This window comes from Manis pentadactyla, chromosome 1, assembly GCF_030020395.1.
Source record: "Manis pentadactyla isolate mManPen7 chromosome 1, mManPen7.hap1, whole genome shotgun sequence".
In the NCBI taxonomy this organism is placed as follows: Eukaryota; Metazoa; Chordata; class Mammalia; order Pholidota; family Manidae; genus Manis; species Manis pentadactyla.
This window is the reverse complement of record NC_080019.1, coordinates 188,741,560-188,756,433: the sequence shown is the minus strand read 5'-3', so window position 1 is coordinate 188,756,433 and position 14,874 is coordinate 188,741,560. Positions and strand designations below refer to the sequence as shown.

The window sequence follows — 14,874 nt, the reverse complement described above, 5'->3', positions numbered from 1 at the left end:
AAGCCCCTACCACCCCAGGATTTGAGGGAGCTACAGAGCACTGGATGGAGTGAGATTATATTCTAAGAACTTCCCAAAGGCCAAGAAGGGAGATTTTCAGACAGGCTACTAAAAAGCATGATTGTGATGCTAGGGTTCTTGTTCACAAAGCTGAAGAATGAGCTTCACAAACACTCAAGGTAGGAGAGCAAGGTAAAGGCTTTTATTTAGAGAGAAAGTGAAAGGACAGAGCTCATGGCTCATGCCAGGAGGGGACAAGAGAGTCCATGGTGGTGTGTTGTCTAGGGGTTTTATAGGCAAATGACGATTTTTCGAGAACATGAAAAAAAGCTTAGGGGTGTGGACTTATTAAGTGGTCCTAGGATATTTAGAATGAACTTGATACAAGTAACTTCCTGCTCTGTTCATTTCTCCCTGAGATACCAGCATTTTGATCTGGGGGCATATGAAACAAGGCCACCTGCTCAGCCCCCAAAGTGGGCTGAGGTATTGTTTGCTAAAGAGTAAGTTAAGTGCAATCTTATCTTTAAGGTGGAATCCTTCTTGCCTTTTACTGTGTTATGGCTGGGCTTGCCCGCTAAATTAGTTTGCCCAGTTTGCAAAATCACTTCATCAGATCTGAAGGAGGAAAGACAGGACATAGGTCAGGCCTTTTAGCATATTAAAGTGAGTCTTACACATGATTATAAATGATTAGCATAAAATAAACATGTGCCACTCTTCTTTTTATATTTTTTTATTTTTTATTAAGGTATGATTGATATCGTAAGTTCAGGGAAAGGAAATCCCGGGGCAAAATACCCCTAAAAAACAAAATCAGGCAAAGGGAGAAATAAAGTTTAAAACTCGTTTATTGCTCACAGACTGCAGTCCCAGGCTATCTTTCTTCTCTGCTCAAGCAGCAACCACACCGGCACCCCCTCACCTCTCAGGTACAGATAAGCCCTCTGTTGCCCAGGTAATTACCCATTGATATGGAGATGAACTTCTCCACCCCTGAGGAAAGATGCAAATGCACTAAAGCCTACTTGTTTACACCTCTGAACGCCTGTTGATATGCAGATGAACCCAAGCCAGGCGAGAAATTCTGGAAATGTTTCAATTTTACCTAAAGTCCACCCCTCCAGAAATCTCGCCTTACAGTTTACTCGGTCCCCCTCTTCTGACCAATCTAGTAACATGCAATAGTAACAGCAATAAAATCCTGATAATCCTCAAGCCAGAAGATTCAGCCTATGCAGATTAATGTGCTTTACAGCATAATCTTTCACTAAGCACAAAATATGTTTCTATACTTGTTTACTCATTCCTAACAACCATGCTAGATTGCTCACAAAACTTTTACCAAACATTAGACAAAGTCAAGCCTCTCTTCAAACATTATTTTCTTGACAACAGTAACACAATCATAATTCTCAAGCCAGAGGATTCAGCCAGGTTCAGAGTCCCATGCAGATTAAGTCCAAAGCTCGTCCATTCCAGCTATCACGCAGCAGCTGCAGCCAGGGGGCGCATCCAGGACACAAAGACCATAGAGGCAAATCACCTTGATTGTCAGGGGCCAATTTGCTGTTATTACAGGAATACACAGAAGGCCAGCTTTCAGGACTTTTCCCCAAGGTGCCAGAAGAGCCAGCAATTGTCGATCCATGTGTTGAAATGTCCAGGGCCACGTTCATTTTACTCCTAATTGCTGCACCCATCCTTGCAACACATGTCCAATAAAGTGGGTACCTCGATTGCTCTCAGTCACCTGTGGTCAGCCATAGACAACAGAGAGATGCTCTAGGCCCCTCTTGGTGGTTTGCTGATCTGCACAATGTGCAGGGAACTCCTTCTGGGCTCAGCTGACTTCTTTAAAGGTGAAAGACAAGTCACACCGATGGGCCCACGTTGTCTTTTGAGGTGTCTGTGCCACGCCACTCCATGGCCTTTGGTTCCAGTCTTGCACCCACCCTGTGATGGGATAGGAGGTTATTACCTTGGTCGGAACTGTTCCGGCGATGGGCTCTGTAGCCAGCAAGGCGTGGTACACAGCAGCCAGTTGCTTCATGGTGACTCGGACCTCTGCTCCTTTCCATGGTTGTGGCCAGGCTCCGGCCGGCAGCAGGAGCAGCAGCAGTGGCAGAAGCAGTAGCCTTAGGCTCAGGCCACGGGCCGGGGTTGGCATGGCCAACAGCAGTGGTGGCGCCTCCACAACCACACGAGTGTAGACACATGGCCCCATCATTTCCAAGGGCAGCCCTCCCAAAGGTCGCACCCATTATGACAGGTTTTGGGTTCACAGGAACCCTACTGACTATGCCAATTGTTAAGTCCCAGGGAAAGGAAATCCCGGGGCAAAATACCCCTAAAAAAAAAAATCAGTCAAAGGGAGAAATAAATTTTAAACCCGTTTATTGTTCACAAACTGCAGTCCCAGGCCGTCTTTCTTCTCTGCTCAAGCAGCATCCGCACCAGCCCTCCCCCTCACCTCTCGGGTACAGATAAGCCCTCTGTTGCCCAGGTAATTACCCATTGATATGGAGATGAACTTCTCCACCCCTGAGGAAAGATGCAAATGCACTAAAGCCTACAGGCGAGAAATTCTGGAAATGTTTCAATTTTACCCACAGATATACACTCTTATGAAGGTTTCACATGAAAAAACAATGTGGTTACTACATTTACCCATATTATCAAGTTCCCACCCATACCCCAATGCAGTCACTTTCCATCAGTGCACATGTGCTATTCTTCTTTATCTGGGGTACATTAACTGATCTTACTGAAGAATGACTCTAGAGCTGAATGTTTCACACAAAGAGTTTTAGTAAGGGGTTTCCTTGCATGAGTTATATTGCTCCGACTACGAATATCCTGCCTTGCTTTTTCCGGAGACCTTCACCCTACTCTGACTACACCCACAGTCCCTGTCTCAATTGCGCAGTTGTAGTCCTGTCTGGCTCACCCAAGCTATTGCAAGCCCAAATTAGAGCTCTCAGGAGACCCTCCCTACTTAGCTGGAGTAGAACTTTCCAGAGAGTGACACGCTCAAAGAAAGGGGAGTGCAGGCAACCTCAGCCTGGAAGCTTGTTTAAGGGTTTAGGGTTTGGGATTTTATAGTGCTTTTTGGGTAGGGGTCAGCATAAAGCATGATGTATAAAGGTGATTTATAGTTCCTTTGAAGTTTTGCCTTAAGAATAAGGCTATTTAGGTGATTGTGTTAGTCCAGATCTTGGCATTCTTTATTCACATAGGTTTATTTATACTTTGGAGGTCTATCTCCCGTCCTGGTTACAAAGTTACTTGATTAAAGGGCTGGGAGGAACAACAGCATATAGATTAAGTTAAAGAATAAACTGGGCCTTTTTCTCAGGCTAAGTAGATTTTATAATGTTGTGACTCTGGTCCTATTTCCCTGCCCTTTGAAACTAATTAACTGATCAACTCTATCAGTCCTTTCTGGCCTCTTGTTTTATCTGGTTAACTCTTTGAGTTCCTTTCAGTGGGCTTTACTGGCTTTGTTCTCTCTCCACCCGGCTCATGTCTGTCTTTCTGCTTAACAGAAACCCCAGGCTAGAGCCTGAAGAGCTTTCAGCAGGAACGAGACACTGCACACAACTTGGTTTCAGCCCAGTGAAACACACTCCAGACATCTGACCTCTAGAACCAGAAGAGAACGGATTTCTCTAGTTTTAAGGTACTAAGTTTGTGGCAATTTGTTAGAGTAGCAACAGGCATAGACAACAGTATGTTCACATAAAAGCAAATACTTACCTGTGCATACAAATTCATGCCCCCTCTCCCCACCTCACCTTTTTTTTTTTTTTTAACATGATTGAGCATACTGTGGACTTCTATGTTCTTAGGCTTACTCATATGGAAGAAATGTGAGGCAAACAAGTACAGGCTAAAAGGACACTAGGTTGGTAATAAAAGGGCTTTTCTGGGAAAGGATATGCTCCATACCATACCCCTCTGTGCTTACAAAACTCAAGCTTACCCAGAAATCCTTATTTTAAAAAATGTCAAATCTGAATTTGACGTGATTTTTAAAATGATAAAACTATTTTTATGGGGAGTGCTGTAGACTGCATGTTTGAAGTGCCTTCAACAATTCACATGTTGAAATCCTGATCCCCAGTATGATATTATTAGGAGGTGGGCCTCTGGGAGGTGATTACATAAGGAAGGTGGAGCCCTTATAAAGGACCCTTGTATAGGAGACTGTACACAGGTCCCCCAACCCTTCTGCCATGTGAGGATACGGCAAGAAGAACCAACAGGGCGCTTTGATCTTGGACTTCCTAGCTTTCACGAGCTATGATGAAATAAATGTTTGTGGTTTAAGCCATCTACCCTATAGTATTTTTGTTATGCAGCTCAAATGGACTAAGACAGGAAGAGAGAAATTTCTTAAGTCCATACAAGGGTTAGAATATTGTCTACATGAAGTAAAACCTTCACCTTCTTTCAATCAAACACAGTGCGAAATCTGGTTGCTTTTACAAACTTACACATCTTGACTTTTATGTTGAACAACATATCTTGGAGGTCTTTCCACAGCTGTACATAAACAGCTGCCTCATATTTTGTGGCTTCATAACATTCCATTTTATTGATGTATTGGAATTTATCTAGCCAATCTCCTATTGGTGGGTACAGGTTGTTCTCAAACTTTTGCCATTACCAATACTACAGTGAACATTCTTATGTTATTTTGCACATATGTAAGCATATCAGATAAATTCCTGAAAGTAGAACTGTTGGGGCAAAAGATACATCCTTTCATAGTTTTGATAGAAATTGTCAAATTTCCTCCACACAGCTTGTACCAATTTATATTTCCAATAGCAATGTAGGGTGAATCCTGTTTTCCCCTATTACTGATATCTCTGAAATGGTCAATGAATAATATTTCAGAGCAATTTAATTTTTTTTTGTATCATATTGTAAGGTTGGGTACCTTTTTACATGTTTGAAAGCCAATTGTGTGTGTGTGTGTGTGTGTGTGTGTGTATAAACTCCTGTTCATATCTTTTGCCCACTTTTCTATTCCTTGTCTTTTGATAGGAGTTCTTCAAGTGTTGGAGGAATTAGCCCTTTGTAATATGGGTCAAACATTTTTCTCAGTTTGCCATTTGTGTTTTACTTTGCTTATGCTTTTTATATGTAGAATTTTTAAAAGAAAATTTGTATAGTCAAAATTATAGAAATGTCTCTTATGGCTTCTGGAATTTATATTCATTGAAGAAAAGTTATATCCATTCTTGGCTTATGTAAATATCTTCTCTTGGTTTATTCTAGTATTTTCATGGTTTCAATCTCTGATCTTCTTGGAACTTATTTTAGTGAAAGATGTGAGGTATGAATCCAACCTCTTTTTACCTTGTTGGCTACCCAATTATCCCAGTACCATTTACTGTATAAGCCTCCTCTCTTTCTTGTATGGATTTGAAGTGCCACCTTTATTATAGAGCAAATTTTCTATGCATTTGTGTCTACTGATGGACTTTCTATTGTTCTACTGGTCTCCTGTCTTTTTCTTCACTGGTACTGTTACAGAAAACCGGAAACCCGGACTGGATCGCTGATGGAAGAACCAAGCGGCACTTGGAGATCCTGGAGGTGGAGGTCTATTTTATGCTGGCAGGCTCAGAGGAGAGCGATCAACAAAGGTCTGAGCCCCACTTACAGCAGGGCCATGAGTTTTATACATTTACTACAAAGCTGAGGAGGGAGTCAGCTCCCAGAAACTGTTGCAGTAGGAGCTATTAGGTCACTATAGGTGTATTCAGGATGCTAATTATATTTTAATCTATTTCTGTAAAGGTTACCCGGATACTGTATTGTAAACTAATAAGCTTCCATGACTATGATTAATAAACTGTTCCATACCACTGAGTCCGGGTGGGGGCGGGGGGGTAGGGATATATTGTTACATTGTTTCAGTCCCAAGCACCCAAGCACTTTGTGATTCATCTGTAATTCTGAAGCCTCAATAGAAACCCTGTTCCCTTGGCTTTCTTGGCTTCCCACCATACCTGTCAAGAGGGGGAGGGATTTGAAAATTTTCTGAGTATTTCCTCATCAGTACAATGAGTTTTAGCTTTATAGTATGTTTAAATATTTGCTCAGGCTAGTTCTCTTCATTACTCTTCTTTTTAAGAAAATTTTTGGCTACTTTGCCTCTTTTTCCATGTAAACTTTATAAGAGTTTATCTGCTTAAAAAAAATCCAAGTGTTGTTTTTTTGGGGTTGCATTAAATTTCTGGATTCACTTAGAATTCACAGCTTTATGATGGTGAATCTTCCTCCTTAAGACATAATAAACCTTTGCTTTAGCTCCAAGTTTTCTATATTCCTTTGGAAGTGTTTTCTTCAAGGAGCTCTTATATAGGCTCTTCCTAGATATTTTATTATTGTTGTTGTTATTGTAAGTAGGCTATCATCTCTCTCACAACTGGTCGTGCATATATATGAAAAGATATTGATGTACAAAAACTATATTGTTGTGTACATATTATAGAACATTTACTCCCCTTTCTTCTTCCTTCCAGCACCATTTTGGGCAGATAAATTAAACTTTACGTTTTTCATCTAGTTATGTACTGGCTTCCTGCATGTGCCAGACACCGAGGGAACTGAAAGTACAGGCTGTCTCTTCCACCAAAGAGATCTCTGCCTTGTAGCCAGCGATGGGCTATTACATTACTAGGTGCTTGTCTGTGAGCAAGAGTAACACCATTTTGTCCAATCCACCATGTTGGTTGGTGGGTCACCTTTACACTCCCTTTCTTTGACATGCATGTATTCCTCAGATACTATCCAGATTAGAACAATTAACACTCTTCCCTGGGGCAGGACTCACGCTAATTATAACGATACTACTCAGAAGTCAGTCCCTGCTCCACTGTGCACACAGTGGTTATCCTAGGCATAGACCCTTCCTCCTTGACTCTAATTTAACCCAAAGTGGCTTGGGGCTCTCTGCATCCTGTGGCTGCCCAGGACAGGCTTCTGTAAGATCTCTTCAATAAACCTTTGTGGAATTCCAGATGGACATGTCAGCCCTTCTTTGCTCTCCCAGTCCCTTTGGCCTTTGGGAGTTCAGGAGCAGCGCTTTAATAGCGCCACCCTGTGCCCAAGTGCCTCGTAGTGCTTGAGGACATGTAGAAAGAACCAAGACTGAGGGGTCTGGATCTCAAAGGTTGGCTCCCATATATTTGTTAAGTAAACCAACAAATGACTTAAGAAGGACTTTGCCAGATGGAAGAGGAGGAGAAAATAGTGTCCAGCAGATGGAAGGACATATGTTAAGAAATGCAAGAGATAAGAAACGCTGAGTGATTGGAGGAGACAGAAGCGCTGAGAGGCCTTTGGGAAGGCTAGGCAGCCCCATCGGGTCCCAGGAGGCATAATTACACTTTAGGGTAAAATGTTAAGTGACCTCTTTCTAGAACCAAAACTTTGAAGGACAAGTTTCTCCTTAGATTTCTGTGTCCCATCTGCTTCCGGTTGACTCTGGAGGGAAAACCCAGCTTGGAGCAGAGGCTTGTTCCTCAGAAGAGGGGGAGCCCCCACTGTCTCCTCTGCCTTCGCTTTAAACTCATAGTATTTGTTTTTTTGTTTTTAAATTTTATTGTGATAATATATACAGCACATAAAATTTATCATTTTAATCCTTTTTGAGTATGCAATTTAGTGACATTACATTCACATTGCTATACAGCCATCACCACCATCCATCTCCAGAACTTTTTCATCATCTAAAACTGGAATCCTGAACCTATTAAACACTCAATTCTCATCATTCTCCCCCAGCCCTTGGTCACCACCATTCTATTTTCTGTTTCTGTGAATTTGATTATTTCAGGGACCTCACAAAAGTGGAATCAATCATTTGTTCTTTTGTGACTGTTTATTGCACTTAACAAAATGTCCTCAAAGTCCATGTTGTAGCATGCGTCAAAATTTCCTTCTATTTAAGGCTGAACAATATTCCATTATATGGATAGACCACATTTTCTTTGCCCATTCATCCACTGATGCACATCTGGGTAGTTTCCACCTCTTGGCTACTGTGAATAATGCTGCCATGAACATGGGTGTGCAGATATCTCTGGGAGACCTTTTCGGTTTTTAGTGGAATTGCTGGGTCATTTGGTAATTCTATTGTTACCTCTTTGAGTGTGTTAACCGTCACACTCTTTTCCTAGACCCATGGTATTTTAAAGTCCAATTCCTTACCCCTTGGTTTAAGGTGGACTCAATTTATATGGAGAACCACCCGGGAAGAACTATCCGTATAGGATAAGTAACCAAATAAACTCAGCCTTCCTGGCTTTCTCCTTGTTCCCTTAAGAGCCATCATCCTTGTTACTGCACTGCCCTGAAAACTATTTCTCCCAGCAGCCCAGGAAGTACTGGCATTGAGGATAATTTGTTACAGGTTCAGATTCCTGAATGTCATCCCAACCACTGATTCAGACTCTCTGGGGAGGAGTCTAGCATTCTGCAAGTTAGTGAGCTCTCCAGAGGATTCTTGTGCACGTAAGTGCTAGGACCCCTGCTAAGCATAGCTGCTTTGCTGGATTCTAACTGCAATGGACAGATTTCTAACCTCAGGAACCCCATCGCCATCCTAAAAAATGTTTGAAGGAGTTTTCTTCACTCTGAATTTCAGAGACAGCACAAAGTCTGATTGAATCCATAGTATGGAATAATATGAACTTAAGAAAATATAAGTATGATCATGCACGTAAGATACCAGCGTGATTCTCGCAAGTTGACTCTTAGTGCAGGATGGATGGACTCAGCTGGCCCATGTCCCATTCCTAATCATATTCTCTTCTTTCAAATGTTGGTTTTGCATGTTCATTGGTCTGTGTCTGACTGAATTGCAAGTGATACCCGGTAGAAGGCATTGTCTTACATCAGAGCATTTCATTCCAGAGGCACAGAAGTCTGTCCTGTCCCTCCAGGTAGTTTGGTCAATGCTTTAAGTACAGACTCAAGAGTCTAGCTACTTCTACTCCTAATTTAAACTGGGCACAATATACAAATACTGGAAAATAAGATTTGTTCTAAGACATACCTCACTACACTTTGTGAGCTAGGAACCACTTCTGTGCTGTGGTCCTGGAAGGAATGGGTTTTGTAGGAAGTCCTAAGTGAGTGGAATAGCTTCAGAAACTCTGGTTCACACACTTCCAACCAGCAGCAGCCATTTGGGGTTTCCTGTTCTACTTTCACAGCACTGGGGTTGAGGGCGTGGAGTTCTAGAGGCAGACAGGTCTAGGTTTCGATTCCTGGTTCTACTGGCTTTGCAGTCAGGGCTAACAGCTCCTGCCTCTGGGGGGTGTGGTGAGAAAGAGCATCATGCCCACCATGCACTGAGCAACCCGCCCGCCCCTGGGAGGCATGTTAGCAGTGGGGATCAGGCCGTGCCCACTCCCAACAGCCCTGCAGCAGCACTTGCTAGGACACTGCTCTGTTTGCATTGTGGTGGCCTCCCTCGGCAAGCCTCCTTCTCCCAACACACGGCTTGCCCTCAGTGCAGCGGCCTGTGGTCCTCAGGCAGGACACATGGCACTCACTTCCTCTGGAAGGACTGCGTCAGAGCCATTGTCCCCAAAGTGGGGTGTAGAAGGGCCCCTGCTGGGGAGTAAGGTACATCAGAAGTGCTAATTGCTTTTCCTCATATTTAAAACAATTTCCTTTTTCTCTTTTATAAAATACGTGCTATCTGTTGGTACTCAGGGAAATTAATGTAACACATAGGCTTACAGATATTAGTGTGGGCACATGCTCCTTTACAGATGGATGTGTGATCCGAATTGTTTATACAGAGCACAGTGGTGGCACAGAGATGGTTGCTACAACCCTGAGTTGTATTTACCATCAATATTCCCATTTTGTAGATGACAAAACTGAGGCACAAAGTATTTGCCCAGGCTAGTATGTGGGGAAGCTGAGCATCAAACCCAAGTAAGTTGAATTGAGTGCCTATACTCTCAGCTACTGACAAAAGAGAAGATTTATATGTATATCACATTTATAAGACTTTGTTAGTGTTCTGTGATAGAGATGTGTTGCTGAACCTGTCTTTCGATATTTCTATTTAATAAATTTTTAAAAAGCATCAATTTACATATGATATTATCAGAGACCATTAAGTTGTTTTAGATACTGGGGAGAAGAAAAAAAAAGAAAAACAAAATTTGTAATCTAAGGACAGAAGAACTACCATTCATAGCACAATAGATACTGATGATATAAGTAAGTATTAGTTTTGTTGTAAATTCTGATAGATGAACATACGCAACAACCTGGATCTTAACTATCAATCAGCATATGGTTATTGACTCACAACTTGAATTATATTATAGGTAATTCATAATGTAAGTTACACAGAATTTATGATTCTACACTTCAATGTTTAAAATTTACTGACCAAACTTGCAAATGTTTTTAAAGATAACCTCTACACATAAAATAAACATAATTTCCATATAATTTGTAACATATTTGTATGAATACCTGTATGTAGTGGTGGTTTCTGATTCTCATTTTTAGCTGTCACTTAGGGAACCAAATGGTTCTTTGCTCCCCAAATCCTACATTAGGGCTAGTGACACATACATCACTTCTGCACTGCACACAAACTGGTAAACAGGTGGATGTCAGGAGAAGCATAACAGATAAAGTCAAATTCCAAAACACCTTTGTCTACAGAAAGGATGGATATGAGAGTCCTCATTAGGACAGTTTCATCATCTGGCTTGGAAAGTGATTTCATGTAATGCTCTGTTGGCTGAAAAGGGGAATGAGGTAGGCAGGTCTGGGAGGCAAACTGCACTCATTGACAGGGAGCTAAGGCGCCCAGCAGAGGAGGGGTGCCAAGCCAGGATTCTAAGGAGGGCAGCTGGCATAAGACAAAGGGGCTTAGAAAGAATAGGATGACATGCCGCCAGGCTAGAGAAGTCTGTGCCTAGGAAGGGATCATTTTAATGCACAGCGATACCTTCAGAGTGGCAGAGAGACCCCAGAAAGGGCAGCGGGAACGGGAAGCGACCAGGGAGTTTCCGTGACGGTATTAAAGGCCCCATTACCACATTGATTGATTTATGCTAAATGGAAGGTGCTGCTGGCAAGGTGCACCGTGGCTCATAACTAAGGTTACAGTTGTCACAATTTTGAAAACTAAGTATTTCTTACATGATTAAACAGTGCGAATGTGATTTTAATGGGCAGGAGTTAAATGCCCATGATATCTGCCAGTACTCGCCTCTGCTGCACAGCCAATGGTAATGGGCAGTTTCAGAAAATAATATATTTTAGTTTTAAAATGCAGTATCAAACACTTTAAAGGACACGTGTGAAAGGTTAAAGATAATATTCAACAAGTTTAAATTCCTAGAGACTATACTGAGACCCACATGTCTACATCAACAAAGAAAACAACTCTTAACTCTCTTCAGACTTTACTTCATATTACAGACCTTGTGCTACCGTTAGATGATATATTAATTTTATTTTCTTTACATAAATTGAGGAAGAAACATATAATCAGATCCAAATATATAACAAGACATTTAGGGAGATCTGTTTTGTTGCCCAACAGAAAATTATCTGAAATCTACTTTCAAAATTAAAAAAGACTTGTTTAAAGGTGCTATCCTGGCACCTTAATTGGTTAGAATATATCGTGGTTTTCAATGGAACTATCAGTAAATTGATTAAACAGATTCTGTCTTATTAGGCTAACATTCCAGATGTTCCAGAAAATCACATTCAGCACATTCTTCTAGCTGTTTCAAGACCCTTGGGCTACCTGTGACTGGGAACCCCAAGGGTGCGGGCCTTTGGGCATCAGCAGGCAGCTTACTTTGGGTTTTAAAGGCACAATTTAGAGTCTTGAAGAATGGTATCAATTGCTTAATGCTGTTAACAGAATGTTGGCGCAGGAGAGGGAATTCACTTTTCATGGTTATTTCGTCAGAGCTGCTAGCTTCCTGCAAAAAAACCATAAAAATGATAAGGCTTTGCTAAGGGTCAGAGATGAAAGTAAAGTGCATGCAGGCGGCAGAATGAAGAGGTCAGTTTCTTTATGAAAATTCATTATCAGCACTAATGAGAGCAGCAAAAACTCACATTCTAGGTCTTCCATGGGCATTTTCCACCAGGATTTCACCCTAAGCCCAGCCCCTTGGGGAGCCCCTCCCGTGCCTCCCAGCAGGCCCTTCCTCTGAGGGCTGAAGGGCTTCAGTGGGTTCAAATGGCTACATGACTATGGTCTCCGGGAGGCTTTACCACTTGGGGTGAGAAAGTGGCATATATGTGAGAAAATAAAGATGGAATTTATATCTATCTCTAAGTTTTAACATCCAGATAAGGAGAATCTGAAAATCACTCAAAGTCATTAAAATCAAGTGGCATATGAAGTACTTCACTGCTGAGCTCCTTCCCCCTCTGTCATGATATAAATTTTAAAAAGGAAAACATTTACCCCATATTTTAATTTTAGAAGTTCTAGAATCATAACAGTGTGGGGTTTGCATTCTTGGTGATTCTCCTCCAGCTCTGACAAGGCGGAGGGGCCCTCTGTGTCCACTTCTGGAACAAATGCCCACCTATAACTGGAGGAAATAAAATCCGAGGTCAGACATGCTGGCTCAGAGCCTACTTAAAGCAGATGTTTAAACAGTTTTATTGGGATGTAATTCATATACAACTCACCCATTTAAAGTGTACAATTCAACGACTTTCACTATATTCACAGAATTGTATATCGCCATAATTAATTTTAGGATATTGTCATTACCCCAAAAAGAATCCCACTCCCTATTTAGCTATCACCCTCCAAGCCACTAAATCCTCTTGATCAAGGAAAACACTAATCTATTTTCTGTCTCTACAGATTTTCTTATTCTGCTCATTTCATATAAAAGAATCATACAGTATGTGGTCCTTTGTGACTGGCTTCTTTCACTTAACATATTGTCAAGGCTCATCCAATATTGAAGCACATGTCCACACTTCATTTTTTATTGCTATTTCATTGTATGTACAGACCATGTTATTTATCCATTCGTCAACTGATGGACACTTGAGTTTTCTCCACTTTTGGCCTATTATGTAAGAACAATGCTTCCATGTATGAATAATGCATCAGAACCCATTTCAAAAACTTTCTTTTTTAGAGCAGTTTTAGGTTCACCCCAAAACTGAGCAGAAAGTAGAGGTTTCCCACATGCTCCCTTCCCTGCTCTGCCACGCACAGCTCCCTATCAATGCCCCCCACCAGAGCAGTACATGTTATAATCAGTAGATTGACACTGAATGTCATTATCACCCCAAGTACAGAATTTACCTCGGGGGTCACTCCCAGTGCTGTGTATCTTATGGGTTTGGATGAACGTACAGTGACATGTGTCCATCATTATAGCATCATGCAGGGTAGTTTCACGGCCCTGAAATTCCTGCGTTGTTCTGCCTCACTCTCCCCTAACTCCTGGCAACCACTGATCTTTTTACTGTCTCCACAGTGTTACCTTTTACAGACGTCACAGAATTGAAATCATACAGTAAGTAGCCGTATCAGATTGGCTTTTTCACTTAGTGATAACCACAAACATTTATACATGTTGACTCTCTTTAAGGAGACAGGACAGGGAGAAGTGGCATTTGGGGTGAGGCAAGAAATTAAACATATGAGCAACTATATTAAGTCTACAGGGAAGGAAAGCCAACGGACACAAAGGGAACTGGAGATGGCCACGTTCCATTTATTTAATTAAAAATAAAGAGATGAAAAAATCTACACAAATGCAGTGAGGACCACCAGAGGGTGCCTCTTGTTTTAAAAAAGTGTTCAGTAGCCCAAACTACCTGGACACACACACATGGCAACACATCCATAAACACTACTGTGAGCCAAATTCATGAAACCCCAGATGTTGCAGGCAATCTGAAACTTGGTATTCTGAGCAGGTTCGTGGGCCACTAGTAACACATACTGTGGTTTCTCAGATGTAGAGGGAAGAACAAGAAAAAGTGCTCACGAGCAAAGAAAAGTCACTGACACCAAAGAGGGTAGGTGGTCTTCTCTGACTTACATTTGAAACAATGGCATCTTGTCAGGGGGAAAGGAAAGTGCCGTGTCCAAGAATTTGCAAGCTGATAAATATAAGATGAGTTCACTCTGGGGTATCTCCCCCATCAAGGGCCCATTTCCATCTGCAACTGAAACTTTCATTCTCTTGATTTTGTTGTTGTTTCTACAAATTTGCAAAGAGATTCTTGTTACAAATTCATTCACATCTGCTGTGGTCCATTTGCCTATGTCCATAAGAAGGTTTTTCTTTCACGAGATGGTCAAAATAGCTGGTCCCTTCATAGATACTTCAAGAAATAGTATTTAGTATTAGATAACCCTACCTATAAAGTTTAGGTTTATAAAGGTTATAAAGGTCCATTAACCTTCACATATGTGCAGAGACCCTTGCAATACCTACCTCAATGATTCATCCTCTTTCAGATCTTCTTCAAGCTGTATAAATGTCTGAACCTTAAAAAGAAACATGAATGCAAGTTACTAGTTGAGAGAAATGAAACCTAACTTAGTATTTAAAGTTTATATGTCCATAAAAAATGGCAAATAAAGCAAAAAAAAAAAAAATTAACAAAATGAAAAGACAACCTACAGAATAGGAAAAATATTTGCAAACCAAGTATCTAATAAGGGGATAATATCCAAAATATATAAAGAACTCACACAACTCAACAGCAGAAAAAAGCAAATAATCCAATTAAAAATGGGCAAAGGATCTGAATAGATATTTTTCCAAAGAAGACATACGAATGGCCAATAGGAACATGAAGAGTCAG

General features: G+C 41.3%; 1 protein-coding gene across 4 annotated transcripts in view; it reads right to left on the bottom strand.

Annotated features, from left to right (window-relative positions):
- Positions 1–11,493: 11,493 nt before the first annotated feature.
- The window catches only part of DOP1B (DOP1 leucine zipper like protein B), a 98,559-nt gene continuing 95,178 nt past the window's right edge, over positions 11,494–14,874 (bottom strand). For 2 of the 4 annotated variants that reach the window (XM_036899311.2, XM_036899312.2), the window contains exons 34-37: positions 14,502–14,554; positions 14,103–14,264; positions 12,494–12,623; positions 11,494–11,999 (exon numbers count right to left, since the gene is read on the bottom strand). In XM_036899311.2, coding sequence (XP_036755206.2) covers positions 11,748–11,999; positions 12,494–12,623; positions 14,103–14,264; positions 14,502–14,554 — 597 coding nt within the window. In that variant the 3' untranslated portion in view covers positions 11,494–11,747. Of the gene's footprint in view, positions 12,000–12,493; positions 12,624–14,102; positions 14,265–14,501; positions 14,555–14,874 lie in introns of those variants that run through there. The other 2 variants (XM_036899316.2, XR_005027491.2) reach the window with 2 other exon arrangements.